At 40.4% G+C, this 16,327-nt stretch overlaps 1 protein-coding gene across 1 annotated transcript; it reads left to right on the forward strand.

Annotated features, from left to right (window-relative positions):
• The first annotated feature begins 1,410 nt into the window (after positions 1-1,410).
• Positions 1,411-14,568, forward strand: NAPG (NSF attachment protein gamma). Its single transcript, XM_050318081.1, has 12 exons — positions 1,411-1,573; positions 3,258-3,325; positions 4,471-4,555; positions 5,162-5,179; positions 5,737-5,767; positions 6,193-6,302; positions 6,440-6,506; positions 7,164-7,234; positions 8,367-8,445; positions 8,970-9,049; positions 10,506-10,635; positions 11,622-14,568. The coding sequence occupies exons 1-12, from the start codon at positions 1,518-1,520 to the stop codon at positions 11,769-11,771; spliced, it is 945 nt and encodes a 314-aa protein (XP_050174038.1). The 5' UTR covers positions 1,411-1,517; the 3' UTR covers positions 11,772-14,568.
• The last annotated feature ends 1,759 nt before the right edge of the window (positions 14,569-16,327 follow it).

Genomic DNA, 16,327 nt, shown 5'->3' on the forward strand with positions numbered 1-16,327 from the left:
CTCCAGCCTATCCAGGTCCCTCTGCAGAGCCCTCCTGCCTTCTGGCAGGTCGACACTCCCTCCCAACTTGGTGTCGTCTGCAAATTTGCTGATGATGGACTCAATCCCCTCATCTAAATCATCGATAAAGATGTTAAACAGGACTGGGCCCAGCACTGATCCCTGGGGGACACCACTGGTGACCGGCCGCCAGCTGGATGCAGCCCCATTCACCAGCACTCTCTGGGCCCGGCCCTCCAGCCAGTTCTTAACCCAGCACAGAGTGCCCCTGTCCAAGCCATGGGCTGCCAGCTTTTCCAGGAGTATATTATGGGAGACAATGATGTCCAGGTTCAGAGAATAAACACCTTCCTGGGCTTGGTGACTGATTTTATACTACTTAGGGATGTTTCTGATTAATAAAATTAAGGAGTTAAGGAAGCTGGACATGTGGGCCGTATATCGAGTGTGTAATTTGGGTATCTTGCATGATTGTGTAGCCTGTGTTAGCAACTCTGGTATGCTCAGCCACCAAAACCAGCTTCTGCATCAGGTTTCTGTGCTAGCCTGGCTAGAGACAGCCTCTTGTTTTCATAAACACTGAGTCAGAGGAGCATGCCTCAGCAGAATGGCCACGGGAGCCTTCCTGCAGGGCAAGGCAGGCTGTTCAACCTTTGGCCCGTGAGTTGTGCACTCCTACCAAAAACTGGCCTCCATGTGAAAACACTGAGAAATGCAAGCCTGCGCTCATTCCTGTTCAGGGCTTTGTCCAGTTCTGGACTCCCCAGTACGAGAAAGACAAGGAGCTACTGGAGGGGGTCCAGTGAAGGGCCACAAAGATTATGAGGGGTCTGGAGCACTTCCCTTATGAGGAGAGACTGAACGAGCTGGGCCTGTTAAGTCTAGAGAAGAGATGACTGAGAGAAGATCTCATCAAAGCCAGATGCCAAGAGGAAGGTGCCAGGCTCTTTCCAGTGGTGCGCAGCCACAGGACGAGGAGCAATAGCCACAAAACAAAATGCAAGTTGTACCTCAGCACGAGGAAGAATTTCTTTGTATGGAGCATGTCAGAGCACTGGGAGGTCATGGATTCATTCAAAACCCACCCGGAGGTGTTCCTGTGTAACCTGCTCTAGGCGACCCTGCCTTGGCAGTGGGGTTGGACCGGATGATCTCCAGAGGCCCCTTCCCACCCGCAGGATTCTGTGATTACGTGTGATTTTGTTTTGTAAAAACCTTCCGTCGGCCTTGGACGCGAGAGAGCCGGGGGCTCTGAAGGGGAAGCGCCTCCCGGCCCCCGGAGCGCGGCACAGCCCAGCACTCCACACCCATTCCCGGGCCCCGGACTCCCATTCCCGGGCCCTGGGCTCCCTCCCCGCCCTCAGCGCGGCTCCGCCTCCCGTGGCAGCGCAGGCGGGGTGAGCAGGCGGGTCCCGCTCCGCCTCCGTGCTCCCGGTGATCCCTGTCGCCTGCCGTAGCGGGAGCGCCGGGAGGCCGGGCAGGGAGTGCGGGCGAGCTGGGCCCGCCGCGCTGGCGAGATGGCGGCGCAGAAGATCAACGAGGCGCTGGAGCACATCGCGAAAGCGGAGAAATAGTGAGCGGGGCGGGGGGTGCGCGGCTGGGGGAGGGGAGGGGGAATGGCCCGCGGCTGCCCGGCAGCGCCCGGGCTCTCCGGCCCGCACCGCTCTCCTGCCCCACCGGGGCGTCGCGTCGCCTCCTGGCCTGGCAAGGAGGCTGAGGGGACACCCCGTGTGCCGGGCAGAGGGACCTCGGGACATAGGGAACAGGGGTGGCGGGGTGTGGGAGGGCACGGAGGGAGTAGGAGGGCACGGCTGCTCGGCCCCTGGTCTGCCTCAGGGCAGCCTCCCTGCAGCGGGTGGGTGCTTACGGGACGCCCTTCTGCCCGGAGCTGGGAGACGAAAGCGGCTCTAAAACTAGGAATCGGTGTCGGTGGGGCGGTGCGGCTCAGAGGCCTGAAGCCTGAGCAGTAAGGGCCTTCTAGCCTCCATTGCTCAGACCCGGACTGGAGAGGGAGGGGAGTCGCTTCTGCCCTTCTGCTGAAGTGAGTGGGAGGAAGACTGGATCACAGGCACAGTTAGGTTGGCAAAGACCTCCGATATCATCGAGTCCAACCTAGGGCCAAACACCTACTGTGTCAACCAGACCACGGCACTAAGTGCCACGTCCAGTCTTTCCTTAAACACCTTCAGGGATGGCAACTCCACCACCTCCCTGGGCAGCCCGTTCCAATATCTAATCACCCTTTCTGTAAAGAGTTTCTTCCTAATGTCCAACCTAAACCTCCCCTGGCACAGCTTAAGGCTACAGACGAGAGAAAAGACTTACTGGAGACAGTAGTGGATAAAGGGGCTTGACTTTGGAGAGGTGGAGTGTGTGTTTGTTTCCTACACCTGTGAAAAGGTTGATTGTTACTTCTTGGATGCCTTTGAATACTTATGCTGACGTTTATCTTGGAGAGCTTAACATTTACATATGATAGTCTTTTACCGTGTATTTTAACACTGAATATAGGCATTTTGCTTATAAGTCCCAATTTCACAGACAACAGTATAGATTTAAAAGCACTGACAAAGATGCTGTAATTTTAGTAAAAAGAGTGACAGGCCCTCTGGAATCATGTATCAAAAGTTATGGTAATTTTTATATTTGTTTTAGAAGTGAGTAAGTCAAAATACTGAGATCAAAATTGCCTGATGACTCACCTCATTTTACAGTGTACGTTTTTTCCTAATGCATGTATGTCTGTGTATGGCACCATTTAGTGTAGACATATAAATGACATATGAGGCTTTGTCTTTGTGTTGGTAAGTAAATTCTTTTATTTGTGTATGCAGTGGAGAATCTTTGATAATTTTCGGAAGCAAAAAAAATTCCTGTAGAAGAACACTGGAAACTTCCTGATATGTGGAAAAAAAATGTATTGGAAGTATTGTCAGGTGTTGTGGTATTAGAAACTGTTGAGGTATCGTGTTGGTTTAGACTGACTGCTGAGGAGCTGAACTTGGGGAGACTCTCTGGGGACAGGAGAAGTATGTTAGTGTAAGGCATGTAACTATGGGAGTTCATTGCAGTGCTTTATGCAATTCCAACCAGTCCTGGCATTTGCTTTTGTGGTAGTGATGCCACCATAGTGTTGGCATGTGAGTAACTGCTTCTTTCCAGAGGTAGTCTAAAGTTTTAAATATATCTGAAGTGACTTGAAGGTAAAACATAAAATCTTTACTGATTGTTAGTGGACCTTTCTTCTTGTGTTTTAGCCTGAAAACTGGATTCTTAAAGTGGAAACCAGATTATGACAGTGCAGCTACTGAATATGGGAAGGCAGGTATGTCTGGCTTGTAAATATAGCCATATGTTTTATGATTTCAAAGTATTCATTAAGCTTAATCCCTGATAATGTTTTATGTATTTTTATTACATTATTGTATAAGTAAAAGTGTTATACAGACTAAAAGTAAAATGAAACAACAAAGTAGCACTGTAAAATAAGTTTCAGTTTGTACTTGGAGATCTAGAACACTTGTAAAACCAATTTTTTTTTCAAGCTTACAACTTCTACTTTTTATGTTGCTACAGTGATAAAAATAAAACTTTCCTTCTTTCACTTGTCCACCCCCAAATCCTATGACTTTATCTACAAAAGAACAAATGTTCAGGCTGGTTTTAAGATTTTGCTTAATCATCATGTTATGAAATGCATCTTGCAAAGACTGTCTCAGTAAGGTGGAGAGATGCTACCAAGTTGGAGTTTTCTTTCAGGCTTACTATGGTCTCTTTCTTCCCTTTTTCCACTAGAAGAGACCCACTGAATATAAAATTACTAGTTGATTTGTTTTTCTTCTTAAACATTTTCTTCTTTTTGATAGTAGTTATTTATCATAGTCTTTTGGCTCCTTACTTGAGGCACTCCTACTTATTCACTTAAGCCTGAATAAAAAAAAATAAACTTGGAAGAACAGCTGAAGCATTTATAAATTGAAATTTATTTAAAATCCCACTTTAATATTTTATCAGTTAAATGGAGATAGAAATACATATTTGTGCCCTGAATTGGTTGTGCTGAGGAAGTTTTGTTATAGGTATGCCTTGTTGGTGGCACACTTCTGTTCCTTCCATACTGATTTTGATTAACCTGTAATGATTAAAACGATACACATATGCCTTCCTGCAGTTCTGTAATTACAATGCAGAGTGAGTGAGTTTCAAAATCATGCTAAACACATTGTGCACTATGTATGATAACTGTGGTGGTATGGAAGTGGTATTGAAAATAAACGTTTTTAATGGCAACTAAGTGACTAATGAAGCCAGGAGGACTGTCATGGGATTTTTGGGAAGACCTTGGTAAACTGTAACCATTCATTTAAAGAGTCCGTTTGCATCTTTAGGTAGCTAAACTCTTGAGCAGAAGTGGTGAGAAGAGGACAATGGCAAGCTGTAAATAAAACCTCTTATTTGCTTTTCTTGCAGCTGTTGCTTTTAAGAATGCCAAGCAGTTTGACCAGGCAAGGGAAGCCTGCTTACGGGAAGCTGAGGCACATGAAAACAATAAAGCGTATCTTTTCATTGACTGATATTCCTTTTTCCAAGAAACTGACTCTTAGGTTGTGGTAATGGGGGTTGGTAGTGGGTTGTTTAATGCATTTGCGCATTTTGTCAGTCCAGCAGAATTGCTTTTTAAAAGACTATTCCCATGTGCTCTGAGTGGGAAAACCAAATAACTCTTGGTTAGAAAATCAGTTCCCAATTAGCAAATATGTTCCCATTAGCATCTGGAGCGATAAGATGTTGACAGTTGCCTGAGATGTCTAGGTACTGCTTCAGAAATTTATTTTTTTTTTAATTGCCTACAAATGGATAGTATAAACTTGAACACATCTCTGAAATTATTACAGTACTTGTACTAATATTTAATAAACAGTACTAATATCTTAAATAAACGTGCATTTTACAACTTTATATGCAGCTATGCGTTGTTATGTTGCATTTTTCTGTCCTTGGAATCATTTATTTTTGACAAGTTGCCTACAGATGTAGTAGGTTCAATTTGCCTTTATGGGGTTCCTTGCTTTGAAACTAGTAGTTGTATAACATTTTGCTCATTATTTTTTTTTCTGCATTATGTGGCTTTTTTCCTTGACTTTGACTGTTTTACTTCCAGTCTTTTCCATGCTGCCAAGTAAGTACAGAAACGCTAAGTAATCTGAAACAAATTTTTTAACATGCAGTACAAGCATGAACTGTCATTTTGATCTCATTACAGTAAGTGTTATGGTTCAAGTAATTTTGCTGTTTCAAAATCATTTCAATGTAAGTGTGAGCTAGGAAAGTCTGAAAACCTGCAGTGGCCACCTGAAGAAATTGTGATTTTGGCATTCTTTGGCACCTTTTGGTACCAGATATTTTTTCTCAGATGATCTTTTCATAATTTTGAAATTCTACGCTGTTGAACTTATAAAGAAATTTTTAATTAAAGAGTACTTCAAAGCAAGCAGATAATGCCAATAATCCAGATATTGCCCATGGATCAGATTAGAATAGATTTTTAGTGGGCAGTGTGGTTGAAGCACTTAATTTGTGGAAGATAATGTTACATGTGCTCTGTCTCATTAAATAAAACACTTGAAACATCTTCAAAGCATTAAATATTAACTGTGAAGTGATAGCCAATGCATGATAACTACAGCTTGCTGAAATACACTATGTTTAACCAAATGGTACATTGTTTCTTTGCAGAGCTTACGAACAAGCTGGCATGATGCTAAAGGTATTTCCATTTACTAGTTGTGCACCGGATCATTTAACAAATATATATAAGCAAATTGCATATTAGAGTGATAATTTTTTGTTGCCTCATAGTCCCGACCAACACCTTCAGTAGATTAGGAAAGCAGCATTTGTATTTGGGGGATAAAAATAGTTTTCCTTTTGTAAGAGGAAAGAAGACTGCATCGTGTCAGAGGGTAATAGAAGAGTGGTGCTTCTTTTGCTCTAAACTACCACAAATTAATGACTTACATGAAAGGTTAGTACTCAGAAGTGAATTTTATGGAGTTGGTGGTCAACTTTCACTAGCTCTACAAGTTTGTAAGTAAAAATTAGAATCTTAATAAATAGGGTGTTGCAGTTTGCTTTAATTTGTGTAATTGTTCATAAGCTGACAGCAGTGTCCCTTTGACTGTTGTTTTGTAGGAGATGCAGAGACTCCCTGAAGCAGTTCAGCTCATTGAAAAGGCCAGTATGATGTACCTGGAGAATGGGACACCAGATACAGCAGCTATTGCTCTGGAGCGGGCTGGGAAGTAAGTCTGAGCTATGGGGGGCTAGAATGCATGCAAGCTGTGGGTATATCTTTGGTTTTCTTTTATGTCTTTACCATGCTTTCGGGTAAAAAACATTTTCCTTTTATTTAAAGAGAAATTGTGGATGTTTATTACAGGTTAATAGAAAATGTGAGCCCAGAGAAGGCTGTGCAGCTCTATCAGCAAGCAGCATCAGTGTTTGAAGTAAGTGGGGGAGTTGGTTGGTTGGTTGGTTGGTTTTTTCTTTTAGCTATAAAATCAAGAAAAAGCCCAAGATTAGGTTCTAAATTTTTTCCTTCCTTTTACATCAGTGGCTGAGTAATGAAGCTGAAGGCTTCTTATGTTGTTGAGAAGGAGATTATTAAAGTTAGGGGTCAGTTTGATTTGTGTTTTTCTCAGTTTAGGACTTGACTGACCCTGAATTTTGAATGTTTTCTGGCTTTTGTTGGGCAGCTCAGAGGGTAGGGAACATACCTGCTGTTGAGTTCCTGGAGCCCAAAATAATTTGAAATCCTTGAGGTATAGAAGAGAGGAGTTTTGCCTGGTGCTCTGCCAATTCCATGAGCTGATGGTTTGCCTTTTTGCTACTGCCTTTGATGTACTTCTCTGTTGTCAATTGTCACACGTTTCCAGATTAGCAAGTTTGCATTGGTGTTATTTTGCTGAGCAGATCCATACAGGAGCTGGCTGTGGGACTTTTTGGAGCACTCATACTCTTCATGTTTCCCTTGCGTGAACTGCTGATCCAATAACACTAACAGTTGTTCTAAGTTAGAGGTGACACACTTAGATAAAGATCTAGTGATCTTAATACTATGCAAGTGAAATAAGAATGTATGAATTCTTCTTGTTCGTCTCTAGAATGAGGAGCGTTTACGGCAGGCGTTAGAAATGCTGGGGAAGGCATCAAGACTTCTAGTCAGAGGACGCAGGTATGGCTTTATCCCTTCTTGTTCTTTTAATGTAATTGAATCTTGAGTAGTGATTTTGATTAAGTTTTTTTCCTTGCTGTTTTTGTGTTTGTGTACTGTTACTTAATTCTTTCTTGAGACACACTTCAAACTAAAATTCAGTTTCTGTGGGATATGCCATGTTCATCCAGGAACCACCTGTTTTGTATTCTGGGATAATGAGGGCTGAAAGGCTTTGTTTCCCTTGTGTTTGTTGAATATCTAGAAAGCACATACACCAATTTTCATTAATTATTAACCTGCTTCAGGATTTTTTTTTTGTTTTTCTTCCAACACTAATATGTAGAAAGTACTTGAAAGTCTTTTATGGCTGTGGGATGCAAAACAGGGGAATTAGGTGACTAACCAGAGGAAACAAATCTGTTTGCAGCAGTCTGATTCTGGACTTCCTAAAGAAGAGTGTTCCTTGGAGTCTCAATGTGACAAATTTAATTGCAATTGCTTGCACCAAACTCGACCTTCAGTTGAGCTTAGACTTGCTTCACTGAAATATTTAGGTCCTTTAAGAAATTGTCTAGATTTCTAACTCTACTTTTAGGACACTTTATTGCACTGTGGAAAAGTAGTCAGAAAAGAAAAGTGACAATGTACTTGGAAAGTCTTTCTGTGAAAGCCAGTCAATGTAGCTTCAGAACATGTGAAAGAATTGGTTGCTCTGCTGCTTAATAGCTCATGTGCTATTTCTGATTTCTAGAAATTGAGTATGATGATGAAAAGAGTATTCAAACTCAGAAGTAACTACTATTACTAAATATTGGTAGTTCATGGATATCAGACTTACTGGTAGCTTATAGTAACCTCATGACATACAGAAATCTGTTAGGGTGTGGAACAAAGCATTCGTCTTGTACAATGTTATAAAAAATAAGGCTTCTCTGAATGAATACCAGAGATGTTCTTAGCATATATACAAAGGAATTGCTGACTGTATATTTATCTACTCTGTTAGTAAGATCTACTGCTGATTTTTGGTTGTGTTGCTTTTTATTGCAGTAGACTTGCTACTGTATTAGTTAAACACTTTGTATTTAGCCTCGGTTTCATTGTGCTGTATTCCTGGTGCTGATACACCTCTGGTTTTTTTTGGTTTTAGATTAGATGAAGCTGCATTGTCTCTTCAAAAGGAAAAAAGTATTTATAAGGAAATTGAAAATTACCCTACATGCTATAAGGTAAATTCTAAGAGCCAGCTTCTGATAATGCATTTCAGGATTTTTTCTGGGTAGTTAATGACAGATGACATCTGCCTGACAATATGTAACTCTTGATCCAGGGATACATTTCTTGCTAACGATGAGAATTCATGATAGTGCATGTTTCCCAGATCTCTAACTGTGCTTTTTTCACTACTGTAATTTTGAAAATGAGATGCTGATACCTGCAGGAACTGTCAACACCAAAAAACACATAAAAATAAAGATGTTATCAAAAATAACAAGGTACAAAAAATGTTACTTGGTACAACAGTTCATTAAAATGTTATAGGAGATAATGTATTTCATACTAGCAGAGGGTAGACTTTCTGCTTTTTCACTGTATTTTTCTGACTCTTTTGTGTAACTATCTTAGAATGACTGGGGATTGTAATGACCTTTCTCATGCTAAATATTAGCAGTCTACTGGGGTTTTTTTCATATTTTACTGTTAATTCTAAGTAATCATTAGGTTTATATTTTCTTTGTTTCTTTTCGTTTAGAAAACTATTGCTCAAGTCTTAGTTCATCTTCATAGAAATGATTATGTTGCCGCAGAAAGATGTGTGAGGGAAAGCTATAGGTAAGTCTACTTTTCAAGCGAATGTTTCACTAATGTAGATCTGTTTTTCTTGACAGTGTTTCCATTGTTCTTTTGTAAATTTTTAACCTACACTTCTGTTGACTTACAGTACAATAATAACATTCCCTGGTATGTGGCTATCAGGAGGTTTTTTTCACACGTAACAGATTTACACTATAATTACTACAGTGATTCTTCTCAAGGAACCTAAAATAAAAAGGTAGTCATAGAGAACTAGGTATGTGCCACAGGGGAAATGAGATAGAGATGAGAAGTTTTCTATTGTTAAAAGCTGAGTAGAATATTGTTATGGCTGGGATTCTTGTCTTACTGCTGTCCTCTTTGTTGTGTCTTATCATGTGGAACAGAGATGGGTAAGATATTGTAAACAAATGTTTAGGATTAAAAGTGGGTGTTTCCAGATGTTACGAACTGAAATTTTTTTTTAAATGTTTTTGCCATGTGTGGAGGCCCTTAAAAGGTTTTAATTCTAACTTGCCGTTATGATATTTTATTGCAGTTTGAGAAGGGAAATATGGAATACAGTATCAAAGCGCAGATTGGCAGCATCCCAGTATAATCAATTAAACTATCTAGTATGGTGATTAAACTGAGGGAAAGAATAATCTAAATGTTTTAGTTAAAGAAAAGTTTGAAGCATGTGAGTTACTGTATTTCTGGCTATGTTAATATGGGAGATCTTGCCCTCATCACATATTGGAGGAAGAAAACAAGATTTCTACTTTCTGTGACTTTTGAGTAGCTGGTTGAACTGAAGGATAATGTAGGAAGCAGAAAGTAGTCTAATTGCATATGCTGAATTGAAGGCAGTTTTTACACGTACAGGAGAAAATTCTGGTGTCAGAATATGGATTAGTGTTTAACTCTGGTTCCAGAAGCTTCCCCCACAACTCTTCATTTCAGCTCTCATTAGGATTTCAGTAGCAAAATCTTGAAACAACATGTTTTTACTTGAACTGTGGTTTTAGTGAAATGACTTGAACGTATATATAAGTTAAGTTGCACTTTATTTTTAGAAATAATTTTTCAAGATCAGTCTTTAAACATGTTGCTCATATTTTTCAAATCTCCAGTTTGTATTCTATACGTAGAAATGTATGACAGAATTTTTTCTGTATGTAAAGTGGAGAAAGAGTTTATTGACTAGTCAGGAAAAAGTTTAAAAATTCTGATATTCTTGTTTTGCCTTGACTGTGGTTGTGGTCTTATTCTCAGCATGCAAACTAATATTGCTGAAAGTTTAATTTTTATGGATATGATTCCTGTACCTGGAAGAATAAAAGTGGTTATAGGCAGTTTTGTGGATTAACCTGTCTGTCAGATTCTTGAAAGCTGCTTGCACTTCTGCTGTTAAATCAGTAGCATTTAAAGATAGAATAGCTGAATGTCAAGTAGATTGCTGAAATGTCTTAAATAAACTCTTTATTTCCTTCAGTATACCAGGATTCAATGGAAGTGAAGACTGTGCAGCACTAGAGAAACTTTTAGAAGGGTATGATCAGCAAGATCAGGATCAAGTTTCTGAAGTCTGTAACTCTCCACTCTTCAAATACATGGATAATGATGTAAGTAGGCAATTCCTGTAGGATATTTAAAATTTTTTTTTAATAATCCTTTTCCATGTTCAGGTTAAGAGATAAGGGTTTTTTCAAGTAGAGGAAAATAATAAGAGCACCATCCATATATTTATTTTGACTTGCTGTCATGCTACTGTCTACCTGTAAACTTCATGTATTCTTTAACTGTCAGTGATGGTGCTTTCAGATGGTGTAAAGGCTTAGGTGAAAAAGCAGCTTGTTATGCATTTGATGAGTTTGTTTAATGAGTTAATCAAAATTCAGTCCCCTTCTTTAAGGGCCAGAACAGTTTGCTGCATCTGCTTTTTCTCAGAAATATAACAGCTAAGGTGCGCATAAACATTACAGAGTATGATGCCTATAGGATGGCATTGTTGGATGCTTTTATCAATTACTTATTCCTAATCAAGGTACTAATTTGTGAAAGATTTTTAATGTTGAGCGAGTAGTTGTGACCCTTTCCCCAGTTATTTGTTTATTTAGTTGAACTTGTAAATTTAGGAATTATAAGGAAGTATAAGGATAGGAAAGGAGTGAAGTAAAGGACACATCCATCCATGCCAAATCTTGTAACAGTATTGACTAATTTTACTTTATTACTCTGAATAGTAAAAGTTGAGGTATCAGTCTTGCTGAAAAACACGTAAGACTTTTAACATTATCTGTTACTAGGTAATGTATGCAGAGCTGCATACTGGAATGTATATTTTCATGTAAAGCTTGAAACAGAGAAGCTATAGGATGTGGCCAAATTATCCTATAATAAGCAGTATTAATACAGACCTCGCATCTCATTTTCAGAGTGTTTGAGATGGAGGAAAATGAACCAATGTTATTCTTATTCTAAGCTGGAAAAATGTACTCTGAGAGCAGCATCACTCTATTTGCTGTACTGAATGTTGCCTGCTTCTTTATTGTGAGCATCAGTCAATTCTGTGATAGTACAGAAATTAAACTTGCTTTGTTATTGTCAGTATGCCAAGCTTGGTCTTACCTTGGTGGTCCCAGGAGGTGGAATCAAGAAGAAATCACCAAATGCTGCACAAGACAAAGCCAGAGGACCAGCTGCAGTGGGCTCTCATGCTGATGAGGAAGAGGATGAATATTCTGGTGGACTATGCTAGCTACAGGCTAGGTTGTCTTAAATATCTGACTTATTTGTGATGTTGAGCATATCCAAAGGTACCAGATTTACCAGAGCTTCATTGCAATTGTGATATGGGAATCCTAATATTAACTTGGCAGCTTCTGGGTACGGTACAGGAGAAAAAGCATGACTGTACCCACCATCTTGAATTAGCTTTGGACTTCATCTCTTATCTGGTAGGAGCTTCCTTAGGGCCCTGCCTTCAGTTGAGAGAACTTTTACTAAAAGCACAGTTTAAAACCAAAACCCCGGAAGCACCGGAATAAGGAGAGGGGTACAAAATTTTAAACACTGGATTTCAACAGCTGATGCTTTTTGGTCCCAGAAAGATGTTTGCTATTGTTTTGGGAGTTAAATGTACGATCATTCATCTGGCTATTTATCTCCCGTTTAAGACTATTTAAGGCAGACTGTGCCAGGCAAGAGTTTTACTAGTATAAACACTAGGGGGAGCATTCAGTTTGTTTTCAGTATGTTTTTAACCCACTGGGAAATATTATTTTAATACCTTATTCTTTGCAAGAAGTATCCATGTGAGCGTGGAAAATACTGAGTCAACTAATTTCAAGTTATCTTGCAAGCTTAAAATATGCACACAGATCTTTCCTCTTGAGAACTTTATTGACCTCAAGTCTTTGGAAATGAATGTGTGCATAGTGTTTGTAATGTGCACCTTGGGAAAGAAAGGAGTGAATTACATTCTTAGCAGTGTTTCTGAAGCATGCCATAACTAGAAAAGAAACTGAAGGTAGCAGATAACGTGCATTGAATATAAACTTCTTAAGACAAATGTTTAACAAAAAGTTAGGTGGAATGTTTTAGTGATACGCATTCCTCATATGATTCTTTCATATTTTCACAGCATAGAACAGGTGTCTCCTATAAATGGCATTTTTCAAACTAGTTCAGAATCCAAGGTAACCAAATTTTAATGCATCTTCTCTGGTTTTATTTGGTTTCAAGTCATCATGTGTTTTGCAAGCTTCTGTAGTGTCTTAAATTAGTTTCATCATTTTAGTGCTTAGAAGTTGCCAACTCTACAAGTTGTATCGGTGGCTTGTTTCTTCAGCAAAACCTGATCAAGGTCTGCACTAGGGTGACATCACCAGAAATCCAGCAGGGATTTGTGTGTGATGCCCAAGGTTCAATAAACAAGAGACCAAAAGCAACAGTGTTAAGTGTTGGTACAGTTTGTGCCATATTAAGCAATTGGATGTCATATAAAAATACCAAGCACCTGTCTGACATACACGTGATGTCTGACATCAGTGTGTCAGACATAATTGTGATGAAGGTTAAACTTTTAGAGGGCTAATACTCACTTTCCTTGGGGTGGATAGCACTCCACTGTGATGGGTGCACAAACTGCAGCATAATACTCAGGCGGGGCTGCTGTAAAAAGTCACGATATTCAGTTTAATGGGTGTTCAAAAAACAGTTTTGTCTCTTTGTGTTGTGTAATAATAACACTGGGTTTTACAGCTATTCGAGATACACCTGTAGTTCTTTACTATCTGACAGGTGATTTCCCTTTGTTATTGGTGATGTATACAGAAGTTTTAGCTCTAAGAAACTTTAGGAAGTGAGCTGCCTTTCTCTGAGAATGTTTGCAGGTATACATGAAAGATGGCTTTGAAGACTTCCCTGTAACTCTTCTATTTTCACCATTGGAGCATCTTACTCCAGTTTACTCAACTTCTTCCTTTTGGATTTGTTAATCAAGTTGAACATATGCTTTTTAAGGGGGAGTCTTTATCACAGGTAGAAAAACCTGCACATTTAGGAGCTCTGGAAGTGCTAAGTAAATTTCTGCTTGCATTTTCTGCTCCTTCTAATTCTGAAATCAGTTTTACTGTGTGATCCCAAGGAGTCTAGAATTGCATATACCTGAGAAGATGAGGTGCATAAGAAACAAAACTGGGAAATTTGTGTGCTTCTGTGAAAGAATTTGCAGATTTATTTAAACTGTGCTTGCAACACTAACGGGCCCTTAAAAGAAAAAATAAAATGTATGCATTAGATTCTTAAAGCATACTTTTCATATTGCCAAAAAAATAAAATAGGTGTGCAAGACTGTCTTCCACACTCCCTCAAGTTGTTTTTTTTTTCCGTGCCAAGTATGGAAAATCTGGGACAAAAGTAACTGGTACTAGACATATTCAGCTGCCATTGAATTCAAATGGGCTTTTCTGATTCTTAGTAGTAGAATCTAAATCTTTGATTGCAATGTTGCTGCAAAGACCAAATCTGCAGAAATGGAAGTGTCTGAACATAAGATGGTCTATTTTATATAACTTATTCTCCTATTTTAGACAGTGGAAGTGTGTTAGGAATGTTAACTGCCTTTTAGAAAACATTAACTATAGAAGAAACTGTCTGTATATTATGTGTTAGTGTTTGTTTCTATCTTTCAAAGCAATTTGCACACTTATGTAAATAACATTTAGGTGATCTAAAATGGAAAAGATACCATTTACGGGAAGAAAATTTCCAAAACCAGTGTTGACTGTAAGGAAAATAAAGTTTAATTGTGCATGAAGGCTGAGCAATGGCCAGTGCAATGTATATGTGAAATCAGAAGATTTCTAAATTACCTGTAACTTAATACTCAGATGATCAAGTGCAGTGTGAAACCTGTGCTTTATTTGTTCTTTTTCCCATCTGTGGTGTAATAGAGTACAAAATGTGTTTGTAACAGCTCTACAGATGCTGCCTCTTGAGAAAAAAAGCTATGTGTTTCACCAACATCGAAAATAAAACTTGAAGTTAACACATTTGTAGTAGCTTTCCCTGTTGTTAATCAGGTCCTGCTGAGTTAAGCTAATTATATTTGTCACTTGGGTCAGATTTTCATAGTGGTTTTCAGTAGGAGAATGCAAGCTTGTCATTATTTAGTTGGATCCAGTGTGAAGTTTGAAAAACAACTACATTTCAATGTTTCAGAAACTATCTTTACACAATTTAAGAACATGCATTCTGTAACTTTGGAGACATCATAATTTTTGAAAAATCACCTTTTCTACTATTCCAAAGTCAAACTTGCTGAAATACTTGAAGGCTGAAGAATCTGGAACTGAAGTTCTACAATGTGACAGGAATCATTCCTCAGAGGTTACAAATAAGCAGCTGTAACACTACAAGAACTAAGCTGCCCTTGGAAAAAAAATAAAATTAAAAAAAAGCCTTATCATCTAGATTTATAACAGGTACTGAACCTTTTTGGATGCAGGAAATGGGAAAAAGAAGCAACCCCAACCTTCCCAGTTAGTAGTGATAGTCAGATTGGAGGAAGTAAATGTAACTTGAGAGAGCAGGAAGGGACCACTTGGAATCTGTAGTTTTTTGAGCAGGGATATTAATGTCTAAGCTAATGGTCTGTAGAGTCCAGCACCCCCAGGAGCTGGGCTCGTCTCTTGCTCTGCGTTGATGCCTGTTGGACATGACAAGCCTGAGTGTTGTCTCTGACCACCTTCCAAAAGGCTGATGGGTCTTTGTTCCAGCACCGCTGTCGTTGCCCTTCGGCCATGATTTCCAGTGCATGCGCAGCGCAGCAGTGCAGCCTTCAGCCTGGGACGGGAGCGAGAGGCAGCTGCAAGGCTGCACGTACGTTTTAAGAACATATGGCTGTTGTGATTCATCTGCTGGGTCTCATGGGAATAGTGGTAATGAGCGTGGCCTGACTCGGCAGTGCTCGCTGCCAGGATGTTAACTGGTGTGAAACCAGTTCGGACTACACAACAGAAACGTTGCGATCCTGGAGTGACAGAAGCGGGCCCTGGCGTGTGTAAAGTGAAAATGTGTTGTCAATTAGTTGCCTTGCTTGTTTTGGGTATGTATTTTTGTGCCTTTATTTTGCATTGTTTCTAAACTTGGTGTAACCCGAAGCGGATCTGTTTTCCCGAGAGCGTTGTTCTCTGTTAGCACTAGATGGTGCCACAGAGCTGGCACAGGGCTTTCCTCTGCTGCTGGGCAGCCTTCGCTCTATGTGCAGCTCAGCTTCTCCATTTAAATATGATCAGCTAGAGTATTGATTTGGTCAGAAACATCCTAAGGGGGATCTGCTCTCGCTGCTGCTTCTCACGGCTTGAAACACCTGCCTGAAGTTGTTGAAGAGAGCAGTCCTTTAGGGCCAGCCCATCACCCTCCTGTCCTGTACTGGCTGCCGTGCAAGTCCTCTGGGATATGGCGCTCCCATCAGGCAGCTGTGCTTGCCACTCGGGCATATGGGGTCATTGCGGCTTACAGCCTTGCGCCAGTGTTACCTGCCCTTACAGCTGGCCCCACTGTTGTGCTGAATCTGGGCTGACACACTTCCTGGCCTGCTGGCTGCTGTGAATTGCAAGGGCTGTCATAGAGCTTTCCTCAGCAGGGCCAGTGCCAGCAGCCTGGTGGAGCTGGCTGCCAGTGAACGCTCCCACTGCCTGTCTCAGAGAGGTGGTGGCAAGGGGCTGCCTTGGCTGCTGCTGCCAGAAGTACTTGTGCCAGCTGTGCTGCTAATGGACTCTTGAGCCACGACGAGGAGGAGAGGGGACC

This window comes from Myiozetetes cayanensis, unplaced genomic scaffold, assembly GCF_022539395.1.
Source record: "Myiozetetes cayanensis isolate MyiCay16 unplaced genomic scaffold, myiCay2020 scf1, whole genome shotgun sequence".
In the NCBI taxonomy this organism is placed as follows: Eukaryota; Metazoa; Chordata; class Aves; order Passeriformes; family Tyrannidae; genus Myiozetetes; species Myiozetetes cayanensis.